We start from the raw sequence: 26837 nt of genomic DNA on the forward strand, positions 1-26837 counted from the left end.
TATTTAAAAAATAAATACAGAACAAAATTAAATCTGGTTTCTAATTTATGCTTAAAACTAAGTGAAATAACACCAGGCATAAAGAAATAGATTTCTCTTAAACAGGCCCAAGTTTCGCACTTAATTTTAGAATTAAAGTATTTTAACTTAAATTCTGATAATTAAAATGGTAACCAATTTTTAATCTAATATTTTTATGTGTGCATATTTAATTAAAAGAGCCAATAGGTTGTGCAAATGGCAAAATATGTTTTAATTCAAAGGGCGTTAGCCCAGAAGGGCTATTAATTTCAAAATGGCATTTTGCGTCAATTCTCTTTTCAAACTGTTGCCACCAGATATTATCGCCATGTATTATATTTAAGGAAAGTAAATAATGAAGAATCTGCTTGAATGCGCGAGTTTTTCTCGCACTGTGAAAAAACAACGGTAATTTTGAATTTGTTTTATCATTTATTTCAAATTTTGAACAACTTTAACAAATTTTTCATTAACAAACTCAACGATTTCACAGCGAGCAGTGGCAACACTAAACAAACAACAACAAAAAATTATAATCTCCATCGCGCGACACTGTGAATCAGAAATTCTAAAGATATGCTCTTTTCAATATTTTTTTATATTGCTGTTGAATTGAATTTTATGGTTTATGTGTGAAGAATATGATATTTAATAAATAAAGGTGACACAGAAAAAATTAAAAAAAAAAGCCCCTTTGAGCATAATGTAAAATCTCAAAGCTTTCAGAAATTTTTTTTAATATTTCTATTCAGAAATTGAAAAATAATCATTGTAAAATGTAGTGGTGGTACTAAAGGTTTTTAATTTTTGTTTAGATGGTATGTGTTAATCAAAAGGTTGAGAACCGCTGCTATATAGCATACATTTACTTCCTTAATAGGTTTGAAATATGCTACTGCAATACCCAAATTTATGGCACTTTACATTTTTTGCTAGTCTAAATTAGCCTCAAAAGTAAATTATTCCTCATCATACCACAAAGAGTTTCATTTTTAAAATTAATTACAGAAATATTGAAAAGCTCAAAACTGAATTTTTTCTTCTTTTTGAAGTTATTACTATTTCAATATTAAAACCACTGCTTAGCTGTTTATAAACTCATACCATAAAGTTTACTTTCACTGCAAAATTTCTGCGTTTAGATGTTTTTACGTGAAAAGAAAAGAAATATAGTAAAACATTACATTGTCAAAACAGGGTTCATAGCCACATTTTAGTTAAAAAAATAAGCACCTATAAGCACTTTTCAAGCACATTTTTAGAAAAAAAATAAGCACCTGTCTAATTACATTATACACAACTGCATAACCTTAAAAATTAGACTTGTAATTTAAAATATGAGAAATGCAGTATTTATTAAGAGAGAATAAGCATTACCTCAACCATGGAAAATAATTACTTTTTTTTTTTTTTAAATTTTAAATAACAGTTCAATTTACAGAACTAGTTTATAATGAGAGAAAAAGAAAAAACCTATGCTGAACTAAACTATATTACAAGATTTAATGATGAAATTTCAGTTCAAAATAGAGAAAATAAATAATAATAAGGCATATTTATTGTATTCGCTTGGAACCTAATAATAAGTACAATTTATTTTTCCACTCATATTGATATTTAAATAATTTAAATCTAAAATCTGAACATTTTCTAAATTTTCATTGTATATCAGTTTTCCCTTAACAGATATTGCAAGCAAAGTAATGTAAGTAAAAAAGAGGAACATTTCTGAAATCAGAAGACAGAAATTTGCTTCATGCAGTCATCCTTTAACAGTAAAAGCTTAACTAACCTGCATACTTGGAAATTGGCGAATATTCGGACAGTCGAGTGTAACTTGAAAAAGAGGAGCGGAGGGGGGGGGGGAGGGGTAGACTGTAGCCGCTCTTTAGATTTTTCCACTAAATTAATGCTTTTGACATTTTGATATGTGCATCATACAAAAATAAACCAATGGAACTGAAAAATATTCTGCTTAGCAAGCACAGTAAAACTCTTTTAAGTGCTCATAAACAAATCTCGGACCAAACATCAAAACTAATTATCTCTGCAAAATATCGCAAACGTTATTGCTCAATACGTGTGCCGTAATTCTTCCCTACGTGATATTACACAATCGGAATCAACAACTGCTGGTATTGGGAGAATAAAGAACTAAATAACTGGTGTTTTCCATTCTAATTTTGAACAGACGGCGTTAAATTTACGGAATAGAATCATTCTTCGCTTGGGTTGGTAGACCGCAGAACTTTTAGTCCTATTCAATCCAGATTGAAAAAAAAAAAAAAAAAAAAGAGGTCCGTTGCTGTTTTCCAGCGAACTGTAACAGTTTCAATATTCAAGATTTTGCAGAGAAAGGGGAGACCTCCCAACCTTCATACTGTATAATGTATTGGCCAAAAAAATGAAATTATTTTGACTATTCGGTTACTTTCCCTTTATTTAAGCCATTCCGAATATTATTCCTTAGAAAGCTAATCTGTGTTAAAACACAACCATTTTTGGAAGTTTACTATACTTCAGCAGTTACTGCAACTATGTTATTATAAACATTCATACATATGCTCATAATATAAGCATAACGATCAACGATCATAATAAACACGAATATGAACTGACCAAGCGGAACGAGAATGCAAATTATTAAGATCTTGATAGAAATTCAAGCGTGTGTAGTATTTGGGTGGGAGGAAAAGAATGCCGAATGTACCGGAATTTTCTACTGCTTTCGCAATTCTTTGACCAATAGAACGACGGGCACCTGTCTGTACTCTTCGTGCACACCAAAGGTGGTGTTGTGTTAATGCAGAGAAAGGGGGAAAAGCTATTTCCGGAAGTATGATTCACCATCTGACATTCCATATTAGGAAGAAAAGTTGTTTATTTAGTTTCCGCTTTGGAACGGGGAAATATAGCGCATTCATATATATATATATAAAAATAAAAATAAATAAAAAAATAATAATAATAATAATAATAATAATAATAATAAAACACTGAAAACAAAATTTAAGGGCTTTAAAGAAAAAGTAAGCACCTATAAGGGCCTTTATATTTTATTTTCAAATATAAGGACTTATAAGCACTTATAAGGACCGCTACGAACCTGTCAATGCTCACTTGGTTTATGAGTGCTTTACAATATAAGCAAAAAATTTTAATGGATTTTAACTTATTAACATCTTCCAATATGAGTGACGCATACACGCTTTGTCTACTGAGTGTCCAACTTCAAGGCACGTAGCAGATGATTCGAAAACTTTAAAAGTCTTATGAAGTACAAAGAGGCTATGAGTTCGGAAGCTAAGGCAGTTGAAACTTGGATTGCCAAGTTCCAGAATCTCATGGCTTCTGGGTGTTACCTGCCTCAGCAAGTTTTTAATTATGATGATTTAGCACTTTTTGGGAAAAATACTATACATGACCTATTACAGAAGAGAAAACAATTTGCTATCACAAGCCACTGAAAGATCATCTCACCCTTGTCTGCAAATGTAAATGGAGATTTTAAAATCAAACCTCTCCTAGTGTATCATTCCAAGAATCCACAAGACTTCAAGAAATGCAAACAGCAAAAGAGCTAGTTTAAGGCAACATAGAGGTTTAATAGTTTGTGTCACTCTATCTTGTCTGCTGAATGGATCAATAAGGTCTTCCATCCTGTAGGTAAAGAAATACTTCTTAGAAAGGAATCTGTCATTCCAAGTCTAGCTGATTATAGGTAATTCTTCTGCTCCTTTTTGGCCTTGAGAACAAATTACTGGAGAAATTCGAGTTCATGAATGTCAAGTTTTTTTGTCATAATTTTACACCACGAAACCAATAAATCAGCAGGTATCAAACTTTAAAGCACTGCTTCGGTAATATTTAAAGATGATCAAAGAAACACATGAAGAGTTTTGGAAAAATTATTTCCATATCATGAAGCTACAATATATAATGTTAGTGAGAACAATAAAATAACTGTAACAATAAAATTTGGATTTTCGCATACGACCATTTCATGTACCATGAATATCGGGATTCTGGTAAAATATCAAATCTCCTACACTGCTGCATCTGGAATCAACAATATTATTCCTCAGAAAGCTAATATGTGTTAAAACACAACCATTTTTGGAAGTTTACTATACTTCAGCAGTTACTGCAACTATGTTATTATAAACATTCATACATATGCTCATAATATAAGCATAACGATCAACGATCATAATAAACACGAATATGAACTGACCAAGCGGAACGAGAATGCAAATTATTAAGATCTTGATAGAAATTCAAGCATGTGTAGTATTTGGGTGGGAGGAAAAGAATGCCGAATGTACCGGAATTTTCTACTGCTTTCGCAATTCTTTGACCAATAGAACAACGGGCACCTATCTGTACTCTTCGTGCACACCAAAGGTGGTGTTTTGTTAATGCAGAGAGGGGGAAAAGCTATTTCCGGGAGTATGATTCACCTTCTGACATTCCATATTAGGAAGAAAATTTGTTTATTTAGTTTTCACTTTGGAACGGGGAAATATAGCGCATTCATATATAATAATAATAATAATAATAATAAAAACACTGAAAACAAAAAAGTAAGGGCTTTAAAGAAAAAGTAAGCACCTATAAGGGCCTTTATATTATAAAGAATGCCGAATGTACCAGAATTTTCTACTGCTTTCGCAATTCTTTGACCAATAGAACAACGGGCACCTGTCTGTACTCTTCGTGCACACCAAAGGTGGTGTTTTGTTAATGCAGAGAAAGGGGGAAAAGCTATTTCCAGGAGTATGATTCACCATCTGACATTCCATATTAGGAAGAAAAGTTGTTTATTTAGTTTTCGCTTTGGAACGGGGAAATATAGCGCATTCATATAATAATAATAATAATAATAATAATAATAATAATAATAAAAACACTGAAAACAAAAAAGTAAGGGCTTTAAAGAAAAAGTAAGCACCTATAAGGGCCTTTATATTTTATTTGCCTTTATATTATAAAGAATGCCGAATGTACCAGAATTTTCTACTGCTTTCGCAATTCTTTGATCAATAGAACGACGGGCACCTGTCTGTACTCTTCGTGCACACCAAAGGTGGTGTTTTGTTAATGCAGAGAAAGGGGGAAAAGCTATTTCCAGGAGTATGATTCACCATCTGACATTCCATATTAGGAAGAAAAGTTGTTTATTTAGTTTCCGCTTTGGAACGGGGAAATATAGCGCATTCATATATACTATATATATATATTAAAAAAAAATTAATAAAAATAATAATAATAAAAAAACACTGAACCAACGATGACTGACAAGATAGGACCAACGATGACTGACAAGAATCATTAAATGTCACAGACAAACAACCCTTCGTCAAACTGCTGCAGATTTCAATGCTGGGGCATCAACAAGCGGCAACATGTGAACTATGTAACAGACCATCATTGATATGGGCTTCCAAAGCTGAAGGCTCACTTACACATGAATTAACAACAAGCTTTATTTTCTAATTGTTAAGGAAGGGAATTTATCAATTTTATCACGGTTAATTTTTTCTGCTCGATTATTCAAAATTATGATCAAAGCTAAACTCGTGAGCCTCTCCTGTCCCATACTGCTTTGTAATATTTTTTTTGTAATATATCCCATACTGCTTTGCAAATAATTTTTTATTAATTTCAGTTTTGAGAATGGTTGTTCAGCCTTAATTACAGTCATAGGAACCATTAAGCATATGATGCAGAAGATTCGATGAAAGTGAACTCTAATTTGTTATCAACAGTTATGCTAATCCTTTGATGCTATTAATTTTTTCAAGTTCTTATTTAAATGCCTTAGCTACAAATAATGGGGTTGGAAATATTGATAAGATATCTTATGGAAAATTTTATTATTATTAAATGAATTGCTTTGTCATAGATCTCTTTTTCATTTGTTTTCATAAGAAATTAGAGTCGAGTTACTCAGTAAGTATTAAGATCATTCTTGAAACCTTGGAAATGATGATGAAGCTGAGTACATAAAAATATCTATCACTACAGAAAATGCCCTTACCTTTAAATAAGATTATGAATCCTTTAATTGTGTATCTTTACATAATTCGTTATAATGTCTTTTCACTTTCCTAACTCCAATCCAACAAAACTCTTTACTTATTTCCCAAGGCTCAAAGATCTCTTAAGTGACCTTCAAATTTTCTTTACATCTTGGTAATTTTAAGCCAGGATTTCTTCACTAAACCATATGCTCATAATAGATCTGTGTTTTAAGACTGGAAAGATTTTCAAGCAATGTTTAGGAATTCTAACACTTTGCATTGTGTAAGTATGAGTAGGACAAACTCATAAAGTAAATAATTTCTCAGCTTGAAAAGTGAAACATAAATATCATTAGTGAAGTTTAATTTTTCAATTACGTAAAATAAAATCTCCATATTTTTCCTCCTCATTCAGTGGCCTTTTAAGCTCAGGGCTCCGAGGCACTATTCTGTTTGCCTCAGCGGTAGTTACAGCTGTCTCTATCTCATTTTATGTATTTAACTATTCAACTAAATCTAATAATATCTACATGCATATATATATATATCAAAATAGAGGCCCTTTCAGAAGTAATTTGTTCTCTTATTTTGCAAATAAAAGCAGGCATTGCATCTAAATACGAATTTAGAACATATTCTTTTCATTTTGTTTCTATTTTCTCTTAACTTCTCACAATTACAATTAATCCTGCCAAGTACTAGCAAGTCAGTAAACATAAATGGTAAAATGAGTTTTGTTTGTAACCAAACATCCAAGAGAAGAGAATTTCATAAGTTCCAGGTCCACAGAATGTATTCCTCTAAAATGAAATATTTAATTTTACAACCTTCCAGCACATGTGCTGGGCAATTTTATGAGCGCACGAGCGTCGTATTTTTTACGACATCCCTTATTTTACCGTTTTTGGCACGAAAAATGACAAAAATAAGTGAATATTGATAATAAATGTATTAAGAACTAAAATATAAATCTTATTATTGCAAAATACAAATGATATCACATTCAAATATAAGTAAATTATTTTTAAGTTCTTATGTTAGTGAGATGGAAATGCAATGATGTATTTCATTATAGAATATTTTAAATTTATTATTTAATAATTATATTTTAAAATTGAAGCTAATTTTAATATTCATCAAAGGCACATATAGACAAATAATAAAGGAAAACACCTTGGTAGGGAAAAAAGTAAGTTTAGCATTACTTAATTCTGCAAGGAAATTTACTTCTTACTGGTTACAAAAGCACACTTTAAACTAACTTTAATATTTTTATTTATTTCTAAAAAATAGAAATAAAAGAAAATAAGGAATGGAAATCGCTATTGTTCTCCAATCCAAAGGTTTCCTTGTCTTTCTTTTCTTCATCAGATAATTTTTGAAGAATGCGAGCAAAATCAGCTGGTTGCACATATTTTTTAGCCATGAAAACCGATATAAAAATTACAGAGTCAAATGTATTCAAATTAAAATAATACATGGCAATTAACACATTAAAGGCGGGAGTCGTAGTACTACGATTTATCTTGACTGTAGCTTAAAGGTGGGAGTCGTGGTATTACAATTTATCTCGACTGTAGCTCAAAGGCAGGAGTCGTAGTACTACGATTTATCTCGACTGAAGCTTAAAGGCGGGAGTCATAGTAATACGATTTATCTCGACTGTAGCTTAAAGGCGGGAGTCATAGTAATATGATTTATCTCGACTGTAGCTTAAAGGCAGGAGTCGTATTAGTACAGTTTGCAACCACATTGTGCAATCCATGCACCACTTTACATTTGTATTTAGTATGTTTTGTGGTTTGAAGCTGTTTGGTTGTTCAAATTCTACTTACAGTAAATTTTGAAATCCTTCAATATGGTTTCACATGAAAACAAAGATATATATGCAGATTATTTGTCTGACTTTGATTGCGATGAAAGAGAGATATTTTAAGTGACGATAATGATAGTGATAGTTCTATACGACCTATGAGAAAGACCCGAGTTTTTTCACTACCGATTAGCGATGATGAATGTGAAAATGATGATGAAGAAGAAATTATACATCAACGGACTGAAGTCGACATTCCACCTACCATAGAACCGTTTTTGGATTGAACAGGGTTAAATATTTTACCACAGAACGGCGTTGAAGGATCTCTGGATATGTTCCTTGATGATAATTTTTCTACGAAATGATGATAACAGAAACTAACCGATATCACCATCAAAACATCGAAAAATATGTTAAAAAGAAAAGGATTAATGAAACATTAAAGAACGGAAATCACTGCTTCAGGTCATCGTTTTACAAGACAAATGTTTTGTAATACACATGTTTACATAAATAAACGTTTTCAATACGTTGAATGACATCTTGTGAATAAGCAGGAAGAACAAACATCTATCCAGTCATTTCCCCTCAGTCTCAGAGATTTTCAGCTGCCTTTATTTTATTGCATTTTATTTTTCAAGAAAGAATTTACATAGATTATATGATTTGGAAGTTATCAAATGATGGATAGTCATGATTAAATTCTTCCTAGACAAACATATCATCCACACTAAGAGAAAAAAAAATCAGAAAATGAAATGATGAAACACTAAAATTTCTTGCAGCCAGAAGAATGGTTTACAGAATCGGAGCTATTTCATAAATTCCCACATTTACTTTTATAACATTTACTTAATTTACTCTTCTGGAGTCAAGAGCTTGTTAGATTGGTTGAATTCTATTGACTGAAACCAGGAATGGAACATGATGTGACTATCAACTGGAATAATTACATGCATTCTTATTTAACAATTTCTGCCTTTTTCTTTAATTCTGGTAGTTATTTTGGATATAATAAAATAGCTATGAAGATATATATATCATTAGGATGGTCATTCCTATTTCCAGTTTGATTTCAGGCTAAACTTTACTTTTGGCACCAGGAAAATACCCTAGTTACTAACATTAAATAGGCAAGGAAATTCAGAAATCAGAAGGAAATAATGAATGATTTCATATTACTCACGCATCAACAACATCAATATCCATATGCTGTGCTATCCTATGCACATGTCTGGCATAATGTTCCAGGACTGTAAAATCATAACACTTCATCTGGATATTTAACAAGTCATAAACAGGAACTTGAGGTTTAGTATACTACAAATAAAAATAAAATTTCAAAATCTTATAACTAAGTTAGATGATCAAAAAACCTGATGTTATAAAAAGACATGCTCAATGAATTAAATATTCAGAAAATGAAAATTAGCAACAGAAGTAGGCATAAATTACGTAAAACATGCAGTACTAACAGTTTCAAAAATAAAATGAAACTTTCTTCTTCAGTTGAGAATGCTAAAAAGCTTTCCAAATTCATAAAATCATTTTTTCAACGAATGATATGAATTCTAATACCTACTTATTTTTAGCTTTTAAAGCTCTTGATTATTAGTTGTTACTAGTTTATTTTTTCAACAATACACAGTCAGAGCCCCCCCCCCCTCCTATCATTTGACCAGAAATGTGTTCTTACGTTTTTTTCCTCCACTTGTGGCTAAAGAAAAAAGTTGTTTGACTTTTAAAACAAAGGGTACTCTATTCCACTAAGGCACCACATGTTTATTTATATTACACTATTTCTTATGGTTATTTTTGTTTTCTTTAGCATTCACTAAATGGACCTATTAGGGGAAAAAAGTCTTGAAACTCAATTTTATCTATAAAAAGGAAAATTATAAAAGTTAATCCATATAAAAATATCTATAAAAATTATTTTTTAACAATTTATAAAAATTGTGAACTATTTCCTAATTACATGTTACGAGTTATTAATATACAAAGGGAATGCAATACGATAATTTATTTTTTTAACAAATTAAAATTATGTATTATTTAAGTAGGAAATTTTATAAAAATACATAAAGAGAAAAATTACGAAAATACTTTATTAGCTGAATCTGTAATAAAATCAAATGTTTTATGCTAATTTTTATATTTTAGTTACTGTCCTATTATTGGGGGATCAGATTCAGAAATGTATAAACATGTGTTCGTATGTATACACACACATATATTCATACTTACATATATACATGCAATGATTCAATCATCAATCAATTAACAGACAACGAAATCTGTAGTATGGTTCTAGATCCAAAAAATACTTTTACCGATAGTGACAGAGAGGTTATTGAAAACGAAAAAATTTTGATTGACAAGTTAGTCAGAATTCTCGACTCGGCAGCTACAAAACTTGAACACTGGAACTTCGTAACAGAAAAGAAATTATATCTGTATCTATAGAATTGAAGAAAAAGTACTAGCACAAAAAGAAGCAACTTAAATGACTTACATTTAAAGAAACGTTTAATAAAGTAAGCAAATAAATATTAAACTTTTTTTGGTTGTAAATTTTGATACCCTTTACATCATAAATGCTTCATTACTTCATAAATCACAATTTCATATTTTTAATTTTATAATTTCTACATGCCATCTTACTAGATTTAAACTGATGATCTAATATCAAGAAAAATCTCAAATGCGGAATTGCTGAAGTCCCAACAGTCTTTGTTCTGTATATATACACACACATACATTCGTACTTACACATATACATACATTTCTGGATACGGTCTTGATAACAGAACAGTACCAAATTCAGATATATTTGTTCAAAATCAATTGTTGGCATAGTATTTGAAAGAACCACAGCAGACTTTTCTGCTCCATTTCAAAGTATTAAAATGGAATTTTTATGATTGAAATATTAATATGTTGCTTTTACTTTAATAAAAAACAACTAGGTCAGAATGTACTTAATAACTGTGAACGTAATATCACGGTTATCTCATTATGCAAGTGAAAGAATTTTGCAAAAGGATACTGCAATTTAAATTCTTCTTTTATTTAACAAATTAATCAGAATGTAAATTCAATCTATACTTCAAGAAACAGAAATGAGCTTCATAACAGTCTTGATGATTTTAAGAAAGTTGTCCAATTAGAGCTAACAACTGAAACTTTTTGAGATGGGCAGTCGCTGAGCTGCTCTCTCGGGACGGCGTGCCAGCTAGATGCATTGTCTAGTGGGGACAGGCAATTTGCACTGCTAAACCTAACTTCAGGAAAAAATTTGCATAAATCAAGTTTGTTATTCAATCATTCCAGTTTTAGGTATGTTATGAGAACAGCACTCAGTTAGTTATCATGATTTACTTTGAAACTTTGTCGTTGTAGTTTCCTTAAAAATTTTATGAAACAATTTTACAGTAATATAATTTTTGACCTCAAATAAATATATATGACAGAAACATCAAATCATGGGCTTTATTTAACACAAACACATTAAATAAAAATTATTAAAAATATCTTTCATAAAGAGTTAGCATGTATTTGACATACCTGAAATTAATATGTCAGGGTACTTACGTATTATCGCAACCAGGTTGGCACGATTTGTAAGTTTGAGTAAAAAAGTATGAATAGAAAGAAAATGTAAATCTATTAATTACAGATAATTTTTAATACAGTTTTTTATATTATTTTGTTTACCCTACTTACGGCAATAAAGCGAGGTACGCGTAGTTCGTAAATTCGTTCGTTGCCTACATTGTGCCATTTGTAGATGTTTTTTTAAGTTAAAACATGTCGCTGTGTACATGGATTCTTGTATTTGTAGCACGCAATGTATTTGTAATAATGATCAATGTATTTGTAGCACGCATGTTTATATCAATACGTATCAACATAATAAATTGATATGATAAAAAATAGCTTTCACAAATGAATACATGCATAAAGAATAATGTATTTTTTCATTTGCAGCAGAAAAAAATTACAAACTAATATTTCATATTCTGTTTCATGAATGAAGGCTGACTTCAAGGTAACAGCCTTGAAGTGCCTACTTTAAAGGAACTGATTGTAGTTGATGATTTTGTGAAATAGTGAAAAACTGTTTGGATATCTTTACAACTGATAAATATTGTTCCATTCATAAATAATAACAAAAAGAAACATGAAATTTTATGGGAGGGGACCAAAAAATGGTACTCTTCTGTTTTGGGATTAAATTCAGAAATATATGCATGTATGTATATATGTAAGTCAAAAGTCGTTAATCCGGACTCGTCGGGACTTCGGCGATTCCGGATTATCGATTTTTCCGGATGCAATTCGAAAATTAAGGAACAACGCAATCATCAACATTAACTGAAATAGATAATTAGATAATTTTAGCTTATACGTCCATTATACATTAAATGCGCACGCGAAAACGTATTCTGCACTTGCGCACACTCATATGCACAGTCGTAAAAGGTCTTACACGCACGCGTGAACGCCTCTGCGCATGTGTCAACGTGGCGCATGCGCAGAAAGTTTTTAGTTTTGATGTCCGGATTATAGATCATTCCGAATTATGGGTGTCCGAATTAACGACTTTTGACTGTGCTATGCATTCATGTGTACACATACACACATATATGCACATATGAATACACGTATGCGTACATATATACATTTTTTATTCCGGTTCCGAGAAAAGTATCCAAAAACCTATATGAGAAATTAAAATTTTTACTATTCAGTAAAACAATAGATAAATAATACATATATATTCACATGTATGCTTTTATTTATCTATTGTTTTACCGAATAGATATTATATATTTAAATGCATACATATTGATATGCTCATAAATGGCTTGATTACTGCTGCATGTATACAGGAAAATATGCTAAAACAAGGCAGTTCTATTGAATATTGAAGCTGGTAATATAATTAGAAAGTACCACAAATTCTAACTTTATTTTTTCAATAATTCTTTAACACATCTTTTCATTTCAGTTATTTCTCCTTTCTATCCTGAAAATAGTAACTGCTTATAATAAACCCTTTTATTTCATAATAAAAAAAGTTTTGATGGTAATTTACTAATTTTTTTCAATGAATGATGAATAGAGGTGCACCAAGGCATATAATTATTACATTTTACTTTCTGACACATATATCTAAACTGCCAGAAGAGATATACAGATTCTTTAAAAAATGTTTACATTTTTATGGCATATTTGCTGTAAGTAAGAAAAGCAGCAACAGCAAGTTGCTTGTACAAAGACTGAATGCACAAATTAAAACATAAATGTCATTAAGTTATAGTTCTACTTTACTCTCACTGAATAATTTAGGTTTCAGTTTACAACACATAATTTTATTATTAGTTAAAACGTTACGTAAATACTTTTGCCACTAGCATTTTGCAAAAACCAAATAACATAGATCAATTTGGAAGTGATGTAATTTAAAGAGATTTATTATTAACAGTTACAATTTAGGGGAAAAAAAGGAAAAGTTAAAATGGAGAGTAGAGGCACTACTGCAAAATTAAAATTAGAATTATAAGATATAAATAGACTGATACATAAATATACAGGGTTGGTTCAAACCTTATCGTTCAAATTTTGTGGCGAGGTAGGAAAGACATCAGGAAAGTATGTTTGCAAATATATGCAATGGCGCTGTGTGTACCCAACTAGTGTACAGCTCACCTGACCACTCCCGCTGTCATTAGTATATGAGCTGAGTTACTAGTGAGTACAATTAACAGTTACGATTTAGGGAAAAAAAAAAAGAAAAAGTTAAAATGGAGAGTTGATGCACTACTGCAAAATTAAAATTAGAATTATAAGGTATAAATAGACTGATACATAAATATACAGGGTTGGTTCAAAACTTATCGTTCAAATTTTGTGGCGAGGTAGGGAAGACATCAGAAAAGTATGTTTGCAAATATATGCAATGGCGCTGTGTGTACCCAACTAGTGTACAGCTCACCTGACCACTTCCGCTGTCATCAGTATATGAACTGAGTTACTAGTGACAAGATGAATTGTTCAACGTATCAAGAGCTTGCGGATATGCATCTCATATATGACGCAGCTATTGAAAGCATCCGTTGCGCTAGGCAAATTTACGAAGACCGATGCCCCAACAGAAGAATACCTCATCATCAAATGCTTGGGTGTATGCATTGCAATCTGTGCGAACATGTTTTTTTTTCTGCAATAACATGCAGGATACGGGGAGCAGATGACCGACGCGAACTGTCAACATCGCAGAACAGCGTCAAAGATAATCCTGAATACCAGCACCAAGTTATTACTCAGCAGCTTACTGTCTCTCAGCAGTGTGGCGGATAATGCGCATGGAACGTGTGCATCCTTACCATCTGCATAAAGTGCAGTTACTGCATCCTAACAATTATCCAAAGCATGTGGAATTTGCCCAGTGATTCATTCAGAAAGGTGCCATGCACCCCAGTTTCCAGTTTCTGTCCTTTTTACAGATGAAGCTTCATTCACTCGTGAAGGTGCGTTCAGTAAAAACAATTCAAATGCATGGGCTTATGACAACCTGCGTGGTGCAAGAAGTCATACTGCGCAACATCGCTTTGCTGTAAATGTGTAGGCTGGAATTATTGGTGACTGTTTGTTGGGACCTTATTTACTACCACCCTGAATGAATAGTCAGAAATACCTAATCTTTCTCGAGACGGTGTTACTGACTTTTCTAGGTACTGTTGCCATGCATATCTGCTGTGATATGTGGGATCAACCTGACGGGGCTCCAGCCCATAGCATAATTGTCGTGCGTGATTACCTGAACCAAACATTCGACAGAGGTGGACTGATTGCTTGGCCATCTAGGTCACCTGATTTATTGCCCATGGATTTTTTTTTCTTTGTGAGGGGCCATGAAAGACCGTGTGCATAAGATCCCACCGACAGAGAAATGGACCTTGCTGCACGAATAGCGGATGCTGCAGAAGCTCTCTGTGATATGCCAGGCATTTTTGAAAATGTTCGGCAATCAATACAATGGCACTGTGAATCCTATGTTCGTGTGAATGGATGCAATTTCGAGCACCTACTCTGAACCTGTACTTAATCTTGTTGGAATAAAGGTCACATTCACCACCACTTAACTGTACTGTTTCCTTGTGTTAATTTTATTTGTCCATTTTGATAATATAGATGACATTTGATAATATAGATGACATACTTTCCTATGCGAAATTGATTTCGTGACATCTTCTCTACCTCCCCATGAAATTTGAATCACCCTGTATACTGTATAAAATCCAAAATCTGGACTTGTTGGGACTTTGACAATTTGCATTTGGGTTTTTTTTTTCAGATATTTGATCACCAGTTTAAATCTAGTAAGATGACACATAGAAATTATAAAATTAAAAATACGAGATAGTGATTTATGAAATACTGAAGCATTTAAAACCTTAAGGAAAACAAAATTTACAAAAAAAAAAAAAAAAAAAAAAAGAGCTCAAAATTTATTTGTTTGATTTATTAAACAGTTTCTTTTAATCTAAGATGAACGTCCCAATCTTCAAGTCCTGTAATTGCCATGCCGAGAATTCTCACTAAATTGCCAATTGAAATTTTTTTGTTCTCAATAATCTCTCTGTCATTTTCTTCACTATTGGTAGTTATATTTTCTGGATTTAGAACCATACTACACATATCACCATCTACTAGTTGATTGATGTCTGGAACATCGCCATTGCAATGAATATCATCTGTTACATTATCACATTAATTTATTACCACTTCTCCAAAATTCAATTAATTGGAAAATTTCACCTTTTGTTTGCAAAACCAAAAAACTTCAAATTCACATTTATCATCATAAAACATAGCTATTGTACTGTAAGTGAGCTTCTGAGATTGAGAAATAATTAGACCAGTGGTCTTTTAAGTACTTATACACTTTTACGAAAAAAATCGAAGCACTGTGAAAGAGGTTGTTTTTGATGCAATTAAATATGTGTATAATTCATACACAGATAATAAAATGATTAAAATATCAAGGTCTTAGTACCTGTTCAAGGGTCACAATCACCCACTGAGTGTTCAAATTAGTAGTTTGTCTAACCACCCCTGGTGGATATTCATGATTGAATTCATTGAGGCAAGGAGTGGTAGAGGTTCCTAATGTCATCCTGCGACACATTCTGCCAGGCATTCGTCAGTTGTCACTCCAGATCTGCAATATTTTGTGGTGCCCGAATCTGGTGGCCTACCATGCCCCAGACATGCTCGATTGGTAGAAGGTCTGGTGTTCTTGTTGGCCAAGGAAGAGTATCAACCGCACGCAGACAGTCCACAATATGTGAGCGGTATGTGGCCTGGCATTATCTTGCTGGAAAATGGCCCCAGGATGATGTGCCATGAAGCCATCATTGAGCTGTTAAAGATGTATGGAGGATGACTAAAGATGACCTGTTGTTATAAGAAAAAGTGCCCCACACCATCACACCAGGGGTTATGGCTGTATGCCTCTGTAAAACAAAGCGTAATTGGAACCACTGGCCCCATCCTTTCCAGACACGAACATGGTGGTCATCTGCTTTAAGAGTGAAGCGGGATTCATTGCTGATCACTATACGATGCCAGTCTGATGGCAACCATGATGATCGGCTGCGACACTACTCCAGAAGACTCTGCCGATGTTGTAGGGTGAAAGGCAAGCGTCTTAAAGGCCTCTGACTCTGCCGATGTTGTAGGGTGAAAGGCAAGCATCTTAAAGGCCTCTGTGAGCGAAACTTCACCTCAGACAAGCGTCATGAGATGGAGGACAGTACCATGGGAGGTATACACATGGTTGTTGTGCTCTGAATAGTTGACAATGATATTGTTGGGGTGGTTCAGGCCTGTTCAACAATCATCCTATCTTGTCTCGCATTTGTGCTCCTTGGTCTTCCAGAGCCTTCATTTCATCGGCAATTTCTTTGTAGCAACCATTGCTGCCAACATCTTTGCACACCAGTATCTGTAGGCTGCAGGTGACGGCCTATTGCTCAGTTGATCTCCCAGCTTCACACAACCCTACAATTCAACCACGTTCGAAGTTGTTTAGTTGTCTGTAAGGTCTTTGATATCGTCGTAACGGCATCTTTACAGAATTACAATGGCAGCAACAAAAAATGATCAATTTTCCACCTCTGTTACTGGTTTTATACTTTGCTAATTGCGTGCTATGATCAAAAATCCTGTTCATTTGCCTTGAAACTTTGATCATTTGCATGTTCTATCAAGATGTTTTTGTATACCAAATTTCGTTACAATCGCAAAAGTCCTTCTTGGTGCTTCGATTTTTTTTGCAAATGAGTGTATTTTAAAACTTGAATAAAGATTTCTGGGTTAAATAAAAGTAAAATACACACAGTTACAGTAAGAAAAACAAGCTTCCACATGATGTGGTTCAGACAGTCGCACGTCTTATACCTACGTCATTTTTTAAACAAAAGCCTCTTCCTCTCCTTTTACGTTTTCATAACAAGGAAAAACTACACAAGGGGGAGTCTCCTTAATGAGTTTTTTTGTTGATTACTTTCTGGTCATTTAGCAGACACTTGGTGTTTGTTCCCATGAGAAAGCAAGTCCTATAATTTACACTTGATGTTTCATCAAAACTGAGAATCGTTACTGTAGAGTCTGCTATACACTACTGGCGATGTACCACGAGATAGGGAGCTACAGACGTGTTTTTAGCTAAATTTTCTCTTTTTTCTATCGTGCATTGAGAAAGTAAGGCCAGAATTACATTAGCTTATTTACTTACTACACTTATGCCTACATTTCCACATATGTTTAAGGCTTATACAAGTCCCAAATAAACAATTAAGACTTAACAATAAATCAGTTATTAATTCAAACAGCACTAAATGAAATCTTTTGGCCTATGAATATCATTTACAAAATCTATTTTTTGCATACAGAAAGAAATTTCTGTTAAATTTTTCCTTGTCAGATCTTTGCACAGCAGTTAGCTCAAGTCTGTAATAGTTGTGGCCAACAGTAATATCAACACGAAAGGTAATCACGCTGTTGTAATGTTTAATTATATTTAAAAAAGTTTAGACATTGCTGCATGAGTCATTCCTCAAGCTGCCATTTGTTAATAGTCATTCGGTGTTGAAAGCAAAAAAATAATAAATAATGATTCCCCAGATTGGCATCACGGATATAAGCTATCCCATAAGTGGAAAATTAATGATATTTCAATGCAGAATATTTCAGTTTTGAGATGCATACCAAGCAAAAAGGCAGCTATGAGCCAAATTATTAATCATACAGATTTATGCTAATAAATTAGTCTTCCCTCAATACAGAGGTATTTTATTTAGTATTGAAGTAGAATTATGAATCAAGACATTTCATGTTTTATTAAAAAAATATCAAATGTGCACAAGTAACACATTAAAAAAAAAGGTTGCTGGTAGACCCGAGGTTCAGATTTTAGATCATTCCAAGTACTGGAAGTCTGCAATTCAGACTTTGTAATTCAGACACACACACACACACATACAGTCAAAAGTCGTTAATTCGGACACCCATAATCTGGACCTCAAAGCTAAAAACTTTCTGCGCATGCGCCGCGTTGACACATGCGCATAAAACCTTTATGACTGCGCAGATGCGTGTGCGCAAGTGCAGAATACATTTTTGCGTGCGCGTTTAATGTATAATGGACGATATAAGCTAAAATTATCTATTTCAGTTAATGTTGATGATTGCGTTGTTCCTTAATCTTCGAATTGGATGCGGCTTATTATCTTTTGCAGACTGTAAGAGCAATGTTATAAAAGTAAACTTGAACTTTCGATTATGTCAAATAGAATTTCCGATGCTGCAGCTGCCAAAGGATCTACAAAACGAAAGTATGTTTCGATGTCCATCAAACAAAAAGTGGAATTGCTGCAAAAAATGGATAAAGACATGAAGAAGGTGACAGAGAGGCTAGTGAAAACGAAAAAATTTCGATTGACAAGTTAGTCGGTATTCTCGGCACAGCAATTGCGGGACTTGAACGGCAGAACTTTGTAACTGAACAAGAAATTATGTCTGTTTATAGAATTAAAGAGAAAGTATTATCACATAAAACGAAGCAACTTAAATAACTTACATTGAAAGAAATGTTTAATAAAGTAAACAAATAAATATTAAGCTTTTTTTTTGTAAATTTTGATACCCTTTAGATCATATTTGTTCTTTATTTCATAAATTACGGTTTCATGTTTTTAATTTTAGAATTTCTGCATGCCATCTTACGAGATTTAAAATAATGATCTATAATCCGGAAAAATCGATAATCCGGAATCGCCGAAGTCCCGACGAGTCCGGATTAACGACTTTTGACTGTATATATATTGACATATATATGAATTTAACAAACATTCTCTATTCATAAAAAGCAAATTTAAAGTTAATTAACATTTGGTTTTACTTTTGGTTTTGACTTTTTAATTTTCCTTTTACCCTTGCCTACATGGATGACGAAACACGAATTGAATAATTAAAGAGTTAGGTTTAGAGGCAACTTCCAATTGATAAGTATGTCTCCTAGCTGCTCAACAATTAGTCACTTATGCATTTTTATAAATTTTTAGGATTAAAAAATTTATTGGAATTATATATTATACATTTATTATATATTCATAGATTTTGATACTTGCACTTGATTTATATATGCTCTCAGAATTTAAATATTGTTGATTAGCAATAATTAATTACTTATTTGTAATTCAATTTCATTTAAAATTGCTTTTTACGAATAGAGAATGTTTGTTAAATTCAAATTTCATTCCTTGCAACAATGGCGCAAGAGAATTATTTAAATTAACTTTACTATATTCTTTTGAAACAATATTGACATATATATATCAATGTATAACTCAATCATGGAAAAAAAAAATCAAATTAGAGAAATGTAAAATGATAGCATACTGAAGCTTAGTCAAAAACCTCTTCTAACATCACAGTTATTGAGACCAGTTGATAGATTTGAATATAACATATTCTTAATAGCAAATATTAACATGAATGAAACAATAAAACATTTAAGGCTTACTTTTAAATATTCAGGTTCATCAATATATTTCCTTAGAGCTGAAAATGAAGTTAAATAACGAAATGAAGGTGTAATATTTCTTGAACAAGACTTGCAAAGCCTAAATACACAACTCTAAAAAAATTACAAAAAATGCTGTTAATCTTAGTTGTAAATAACTAATTTTACAAATAGCAGTAAATACTAAAAGTAAATATATAATTTTATATTAATTTATTTATCCTTGGGTAGCAAAATTAATACTATCATACCATATAAAAGTGTTACAGTAATTGCTTCTAAAATTTAAGATTCACCCAAGTGAAACACTAAATGAAATTACAAAAAATTACATAACAGAGATTTTATAATAAAGAAACCAAAATATCACTTCAAGTACTAAAGCAATACTTGAGCTTTTATTGAAAGAATAAAGTTTTCCTTTAATAAATATGAAATTTATTAAGAAACAAAACTTTTATGGAAATCTAGTTTTTTTGCCGATTTTTTTTTTACAAAGACTGCTAAACTATCGATATTTATCCTAACACAAAAGAACATTATCAGCAGATCAAAAGAAAACAAAAATATAATTTAAAATACAATTTTGAACTGTTAATTAAGGACTATTGTTGTTATGTCTGATAAAGGCCTATTCTCAAATAGTGCTATGGGCAAAGGTGACAGCCCTGGTAATTTACAAAATGTTATCATCATAAAGGTCTGGTCTCTTGAACAAGACCTCAGTTTTTAACAATTCAGCAAGGATGACCAGACAATCAAAAATGTCTGCAGTTGTCAGTTCTATGTCCAGGCAGTTATCATAATTTCTGTAGGTTTTCCTACTCTCTCTGTCAATTTTCAGTCCTTTGTGATGGCCAGTTCTAAGCCTGATTATGATTTTAGGTATAAGTCAATCTCCATTGATGTTACGGAGCAGTTTCATAACATATGAAGCTAGTGCTTTATTAGAATCCTCCCTAGGGAGCATGTAACCCTTAGATAGTACATCCCCCAGGTGGTGGATAGGAGAATGTCTCTACTGGTTTTCCTTTGGGTGGTAGAAGGGAAAAAAAATTCTTTTGCACACCAACAGGCAGAGGTTCAACCCTTCGAGCAATGGCACTCCTTTCTATGATAGGTCAAGATTCAATAATTAAGGATTACATGATATATTACATATACATATTATATATTACAATTTATTACTGTTTTTCTCCCTACATACACAGCAATTTATTCTCACTTAAGGGGGAAAAAATCAGAGAAATGAACAAGCTTGACACTGCACACTGTAAGGCAGGGGTTCCCAACCCTATGGCTGCAGGCACGATGGCACCCGCTAATAATTTAACGTGTGCTCGCCACTGTGCGATCACAGTAAAAATGTTTTAGCTTTCAATAAAATTTTATGTGAAAGTTTCCTCATTTTTAATGGCACAGAAATTGCAGGCAACACAGATAACAGCTCAAAGCAAAATGAGACCATCTTCTTTTTTTATGTGCATAACTCTAGCTAACTATAAATTCAGCTTGAAAAAGTAAATGGTGCCCATTGTACAACAGATATTCTAGAATATGCTCTTAGGGACAAAAAAATTTGGGGATCCCTGCTGTAGGGCTACCAAATTACAATCATTACCTAACAATAAAATTGTCAACAAGAATTATTTATAAACAAAAATCCTTCAACAACAACCAAAAAAATTTGGTTCTGATTATTTGAAACTTAGTTTCAACATTAAATTATATCTTGCAAAGATATAGTCTTTTTTATAGCTCATACATTTATACCTAATCAAGCATTATACCTAATCAAATATACAAGCATTTATACCTAATCAAAATATATGATATATAAATGTTTTGTAGCAAGAATAGCTATGAAAAATGTTTTACTTATTACTGAAATCCGATAGTCACATGGTTTGCTTATTGAATGGATCTTATTCATCAAAGATAGTGATGTTGATTTATACTACTGACATTTGAAACTGTATTTCCAAATGAATTAATTAGTATTGTAGAAATTTGTGTGAAGGCCATAACTGAACAGCATCCACTGGCTGTAAAAATATAAACATTTTTTGCATTTTCTCTTTTAAAATGCTTTTTTATATATATTGTTGTTTATGAATGAACAGTGCCTAAATTGGCTCACAATTGTTTTCAAATACCTGCATTGATCAAATTTATTTGTAAATATCAGTTACTAAATGCTAGCAAAATGACTAATTTTTTCCCCCAAAAATCCTTGCCTTGGGTGGGGGATATTTAAACTCTTTTTGGTATAAAAGATAATTTATTCAGAAAGTTTTGAAGAAGAACTCGCATAAGTATTCAGACACTTTAAACAAAAAGTTCATATTCAATAAAAACTTAAAAAACAGGACATACAATATTTTGCTGGATATCCTTTAGCTAAAATTAAACTTTTCAAATGCTTTAGCATGAATATGACAATTCTTTTTTTTTTTTTTTTTGAAAGACTGTTCCATTTTGTTACTTTCTTCCACAAGAACTGTTTTTAGTAAAGCTTTGAAGAAATATGTTTTCTTATTCTTTTATTGAACTCACTCCTTATGTTCAGTAGGATTTAAAATATTTGAGACTATGCTTGAGTTTTGATAACCTCAGAATAGTAATATAATAACTACAAGTGAATACTTACAGCCCTCGCAGGGTGATTAAGTGTGAAAGAACAGTCCAAATGTAGCTCACACATGTTGTAAAGCAGACTAGAACGGGGGGTACTCAGTGTGCTCCGGGAGGTATAGGCGAGTACCGTATATTAGAGGACTGCTCCTTCAGGTTGATGGTTGGACGTAGGGTAGGGTTAATTCTACCCTGTAAAAATTCATCTTGTTGTGAAGTCTAAAGAAGCAATACTGGACCGCATTTATAGAATTTGACTGGAAAACGATCAAAGGACCTGAATTTTGGATTCTAGAATGTGCGTACTCTTAGTATACTCTGATAAAGAGCTTAGGATACTCTGATAAAGAGTAAACTGCTACAAATGTTGATTGAACAGATGCCTTCTTATGGACTAGACTTATTGGCAATCTAGAAAATAATGGGATTTGGGAAAAGGAAAAACATCATTTTGATAGCTGTCATGAAACAAAGCATTTATATGGAACTAGTTTCACTTTGAGCAAAAATGTCAGGCGTTTAATCATGGATTTTCAAGCCATTTCAATGAAACTGTGCCTCTTGTGTCTAAGATGAAATTTTACAAGTTATTCTATTATTAATGTGTATGCACTAACTGAGGAAAAGAATGATGATGAGAAGGATTCTTTTTACGATGAGCTTAACCATCTCTGGGGCTCTTGCTATGATGTAAAAATTATTAAGCATGATTTTAATGCCACGGTTGTGAAGAAGAATTTAGATCGGTTATAAGAAAACAGAGCTTACATGACAACTCAAATGATAATGGTAGTATACTTATGAGTTTTGCTGTTTCTCACAATATGTTGGTTGGCAGCACAATGTTTCAGCAAAGAGATTTTTATAAAATAATATGGAGATTTCTTGATGGACCAGATTGATCATATGATGATCTGAACAACCAAACCAGATCGATCATGTGATGACTGACTCTAGACATTTTTCAAACTCCTGGATGTGAGAACTTACAGAGACAGAGGAGATAATGTAGATTCTGATCACTGTTCAGTGATCTCCAAATTTAGGGGAAGAATTTCTTCAGCTATGAAAGTAAAAAAGAGTGTTTCTGTGAAGTTTAACTGTGAGAAGCTATGAGATCCCCAGATAATATCAAAATCAGCTGTTAAATGAACTTAAAGAGAAAATAATTGGAGATTGGCAAAAAGTGATATTTATTAAGAAAATTATTATTAAATAAAATATATATATTAATAAAATAAATATAAATTATTATTAAATACTATTAAATTATTAAGAACTTCTTAAAAATTAACTATTGACAGCTCATATACTGATAGGTAAGAAAAAAAGGCGAAGAAGAAGAACCTACTGATTTGATGACGAGTGCAGAATTGCCAATGAAAATAGAAATAGAGCATACAAAAATATGCTTAGTAAAAACTTCACAAGAAGGGCAGTAGACGAATAATAAAGCACATGTAAGAAGAAAATAGAATAATAAAAGACAAAATAATTTACAAAGAGAACCAATTTAAGTCGAACTCCTTAGGTCTAACCATGAGAGCAGAGTTTTCTTCAGGGCCATTAATAAAAGGCATAGGGACTTTAAACCAATGATAAATTTTTGTAAAAATAGAGATGGAATTATTTTAAATAAATGGATTGAGCATTTTGACCACCTGCTTAACCCTAATTTGTCAAGTAACTTAAGATATTGTGACTGACAGGGTTGAGAGTCAATCCACTGATATTCTAGCCATTGAAGAAACTCAATCTGCTATTAATAAATTGAAAAATAATTAAAAAAATTATTGAAAAATAATTAAATAACAAAGCAGCAGGACCTGATGTGATTCTTGCCAAGTTATTAAAATATCATGACAAATAATACCTGGAAAAAGGTAGTTTTACCAAATGATTGGAGGTTAAGTATTCTATGTCCAATACACAAAAAAGAAGATTGTACTGAACTGTGAAAATTATAGAGGAATAAATCTATTATGTGATGCCTATAAAGTTTTCTCGAATATTTTATTTAATCATTTGTCTCCTATCATTGAGACTGTCATTCTGAAACATCAATGTAATTTCAGGAAAGGAACATTCACATTTGATCAGATCTTTACTTTGATGCAAATATTGGAGAAATATAAAAGGTATTGATTGAAAGCCACCATTTGTTTATTGGCTTTAACAGCTTATGATGGCACTGATCTCAGCTACTAAAAGCCCTATCTGAGCTCAAAGTTAATTAAGATTGCGAGGTTCACTCTAAGCGAAACCATGTCTGCGGTCAAGGCCAGCAGCACCAGATACTGTGCAACTGCTAAAGCTGCACCAGGCAGCAGTAATTAGGGGTGGCAAAATGTTTAGATTTTATGGAAGCACTAGGCAGCAGAATTTAGGAATCGCAGAGATTGTACCAGGTGGCAAAATGTCCACCACCGACCCTGTCTGCGGTACAAGTTCGAGGAGAAACATCTACCTCCTTTATTGGAGTTAGGCATAGACAGAGCTTAAATTGCGCTGGAGCCCGGCTCCGGTACTTCTAAATTTTTAAGGTAAATTACAATTTTAGCCGGAGCGCAACGAAGCCCTAAATAAGATGAGCTCCGGTACTTTTTTTTTTATAAAACTGAACCACAATTTAAAGGGGAAAAAAAAAAAAAAAACTAGAATTCCTAATGTTTTAGTTTAACAATAAGCAGGCTTTGCAATACTCTATTTCCCGAGAAATACGAACTTATGAGAACATGAGACGTTCAATTAAAGTTCCCTCACTCACATGAGGAAACCTTTCCCTTTAAGAAGGGCAATAAATTTGGGGGAGTTTATTTAGGAACGCGTCAATTTCTCGCCATGCCATCGTATCTAGTGTATTGTTATTGATGCTTACAGTTAGTTATCTCCGCAGGAAGGAAAATTTGTGTTCTTAAATTGCGTTAAGGGACAGCAAGTACAACAACAGTGAAATACTGAGATAAACTGCTCAAGTACGTCCTATACATCATCTTCCAACAGTATCCACTAATGGATGGGAAAGCGTAACCAGCAACTTTACAGTCATCCTTTAGGAGTCAGATTCAGGACTCATTTTACCCCAGACACACATCTGCTTGATGGCTATAATTTCAGCAGAAAGCCGAGGTCAAAGAGAACATCCTCTCTCACCAAGATTCTTTCCGTTTTTTGTTTCCACCCACTCATACCCTCATTCTGTTTCGCCCTGGAATTTTCAACAGCTATACTTTGAGCATATTTAATTTTTTTGATGATAAAAGAACTCTCCCCCCTACGATCAGAGCTTAAATTGGGCCGGAGCTCACCAGATCTAGGCTCCGGTGCTTCTTAGTTTTTGTAATAAATCATAATTCTAGCCGGAATGCACCGGAGCCCTGAATAAGAAGGCTGCGGCACTTCTTTTATGTAATTGAATAACAATTTCAATAGAAATTTTATCTCGAAAATTTTATTTTAACAGTAAAATTAAAAATCGTTTATTAAATTTCAATGTATGTCTTTACATTTTATTTAATTTTAATTCAATCTTTAATTATTTCAATAAATAATAATTAATTATCTAATAGTTATCAATTAAATTATAATTAATTATATAATAATTATTGATTAAATAAAAATTTATAAACATTAATTAAATAGCTATTAATTAATTTGATAATGATAAACTATTTAAATTTAAAATTATTAATGAGTTCAATAGTCATTTTATTTATTTATTTACTCTTTTTCCTCTTTGCTGACGTCTTCCATAGGGCTCCGGCACTTCTAATCTTAGAAATTAAGCCCTGGCCATAGGGATGCATTGGCATGCCTCTTTTTTAATTTATCTCTGGAGAAAGTTATAAGAGATACTGGTATTAATACAAGAGGTACTACATTTAATAAATCAGACCATATTCTAGCTAATGCTGATGATGTAGATATGATTGCAAGATCTACAGCTGTGCTGGGAGAGACCTTTATGACACTACAGAATTCAACCAGGAAAATGATGTTTCGAGTAAATGTGGAAGAAACTAAATATATGTACTGTGGTAAAAGGAAAATCCACCTAAAATATTTCAGACTGGCTCATGTAAACTTGAATCTGTGAAAAACTTCACCTATTTGGGATCCAAAATTAACTATCAAAATGATATTAATCCTAAAATAAGAAAAAGGATTATTGCTGCAAATTGTTGCTTGTTTGGTTTAAAACCACCATGACTAATCTTTGGAATATGGTAACAGGCAGTTTGGCGAC

General features: G+C 32.4%; 1 protein-coding gene across 2 annotated transcripts in view; it reads right to left on the reverse strand.

Moving 5' to 3' along the window:
- The window catches only part of mRpL48 (mitochondrial ribosomal protein L48), a 45585-nt gene that overhangs the window by 14771 nt on the left and 3977 nt on the right, over window positions 1–26837 (reverse strand). The window contains exons 2-3 of one of the 2 annotated variants that reach the window (XM_035371776.2): window positions 19958–20071; window positions 9047–9180 (exon numbers count right to left, since the gene is read on the reverse strand). In XM_035371776.2, the coding sequence (XP_035227667.1) occupies window positions 9047–9180; window positions 19958–20071 (248 nt within the window). The remainder of the gene's footprint in view (window positions 1–9046; window positions 9181–19957; window positions 20072–26837) is intronic. The other variant, XM_035371777.2, reaches the window with a different exon arrangement.

The sequence above is a fragment of the Stegodyphus dumicola genome, chromosome 4 (genome assembly GCF_044657685.1).
Source record: "Stegodyphus dumicola isolate Sdum_Otavi_A_Nest chromosome 4, ASM4465768v1".
NCBI classification, from domain to species: Eukaryota; Metazoa; Arthropoda; class Arachnida; order Araneae; family Eresidae; genus Stegodyphus; species Stegodyphus dumicola.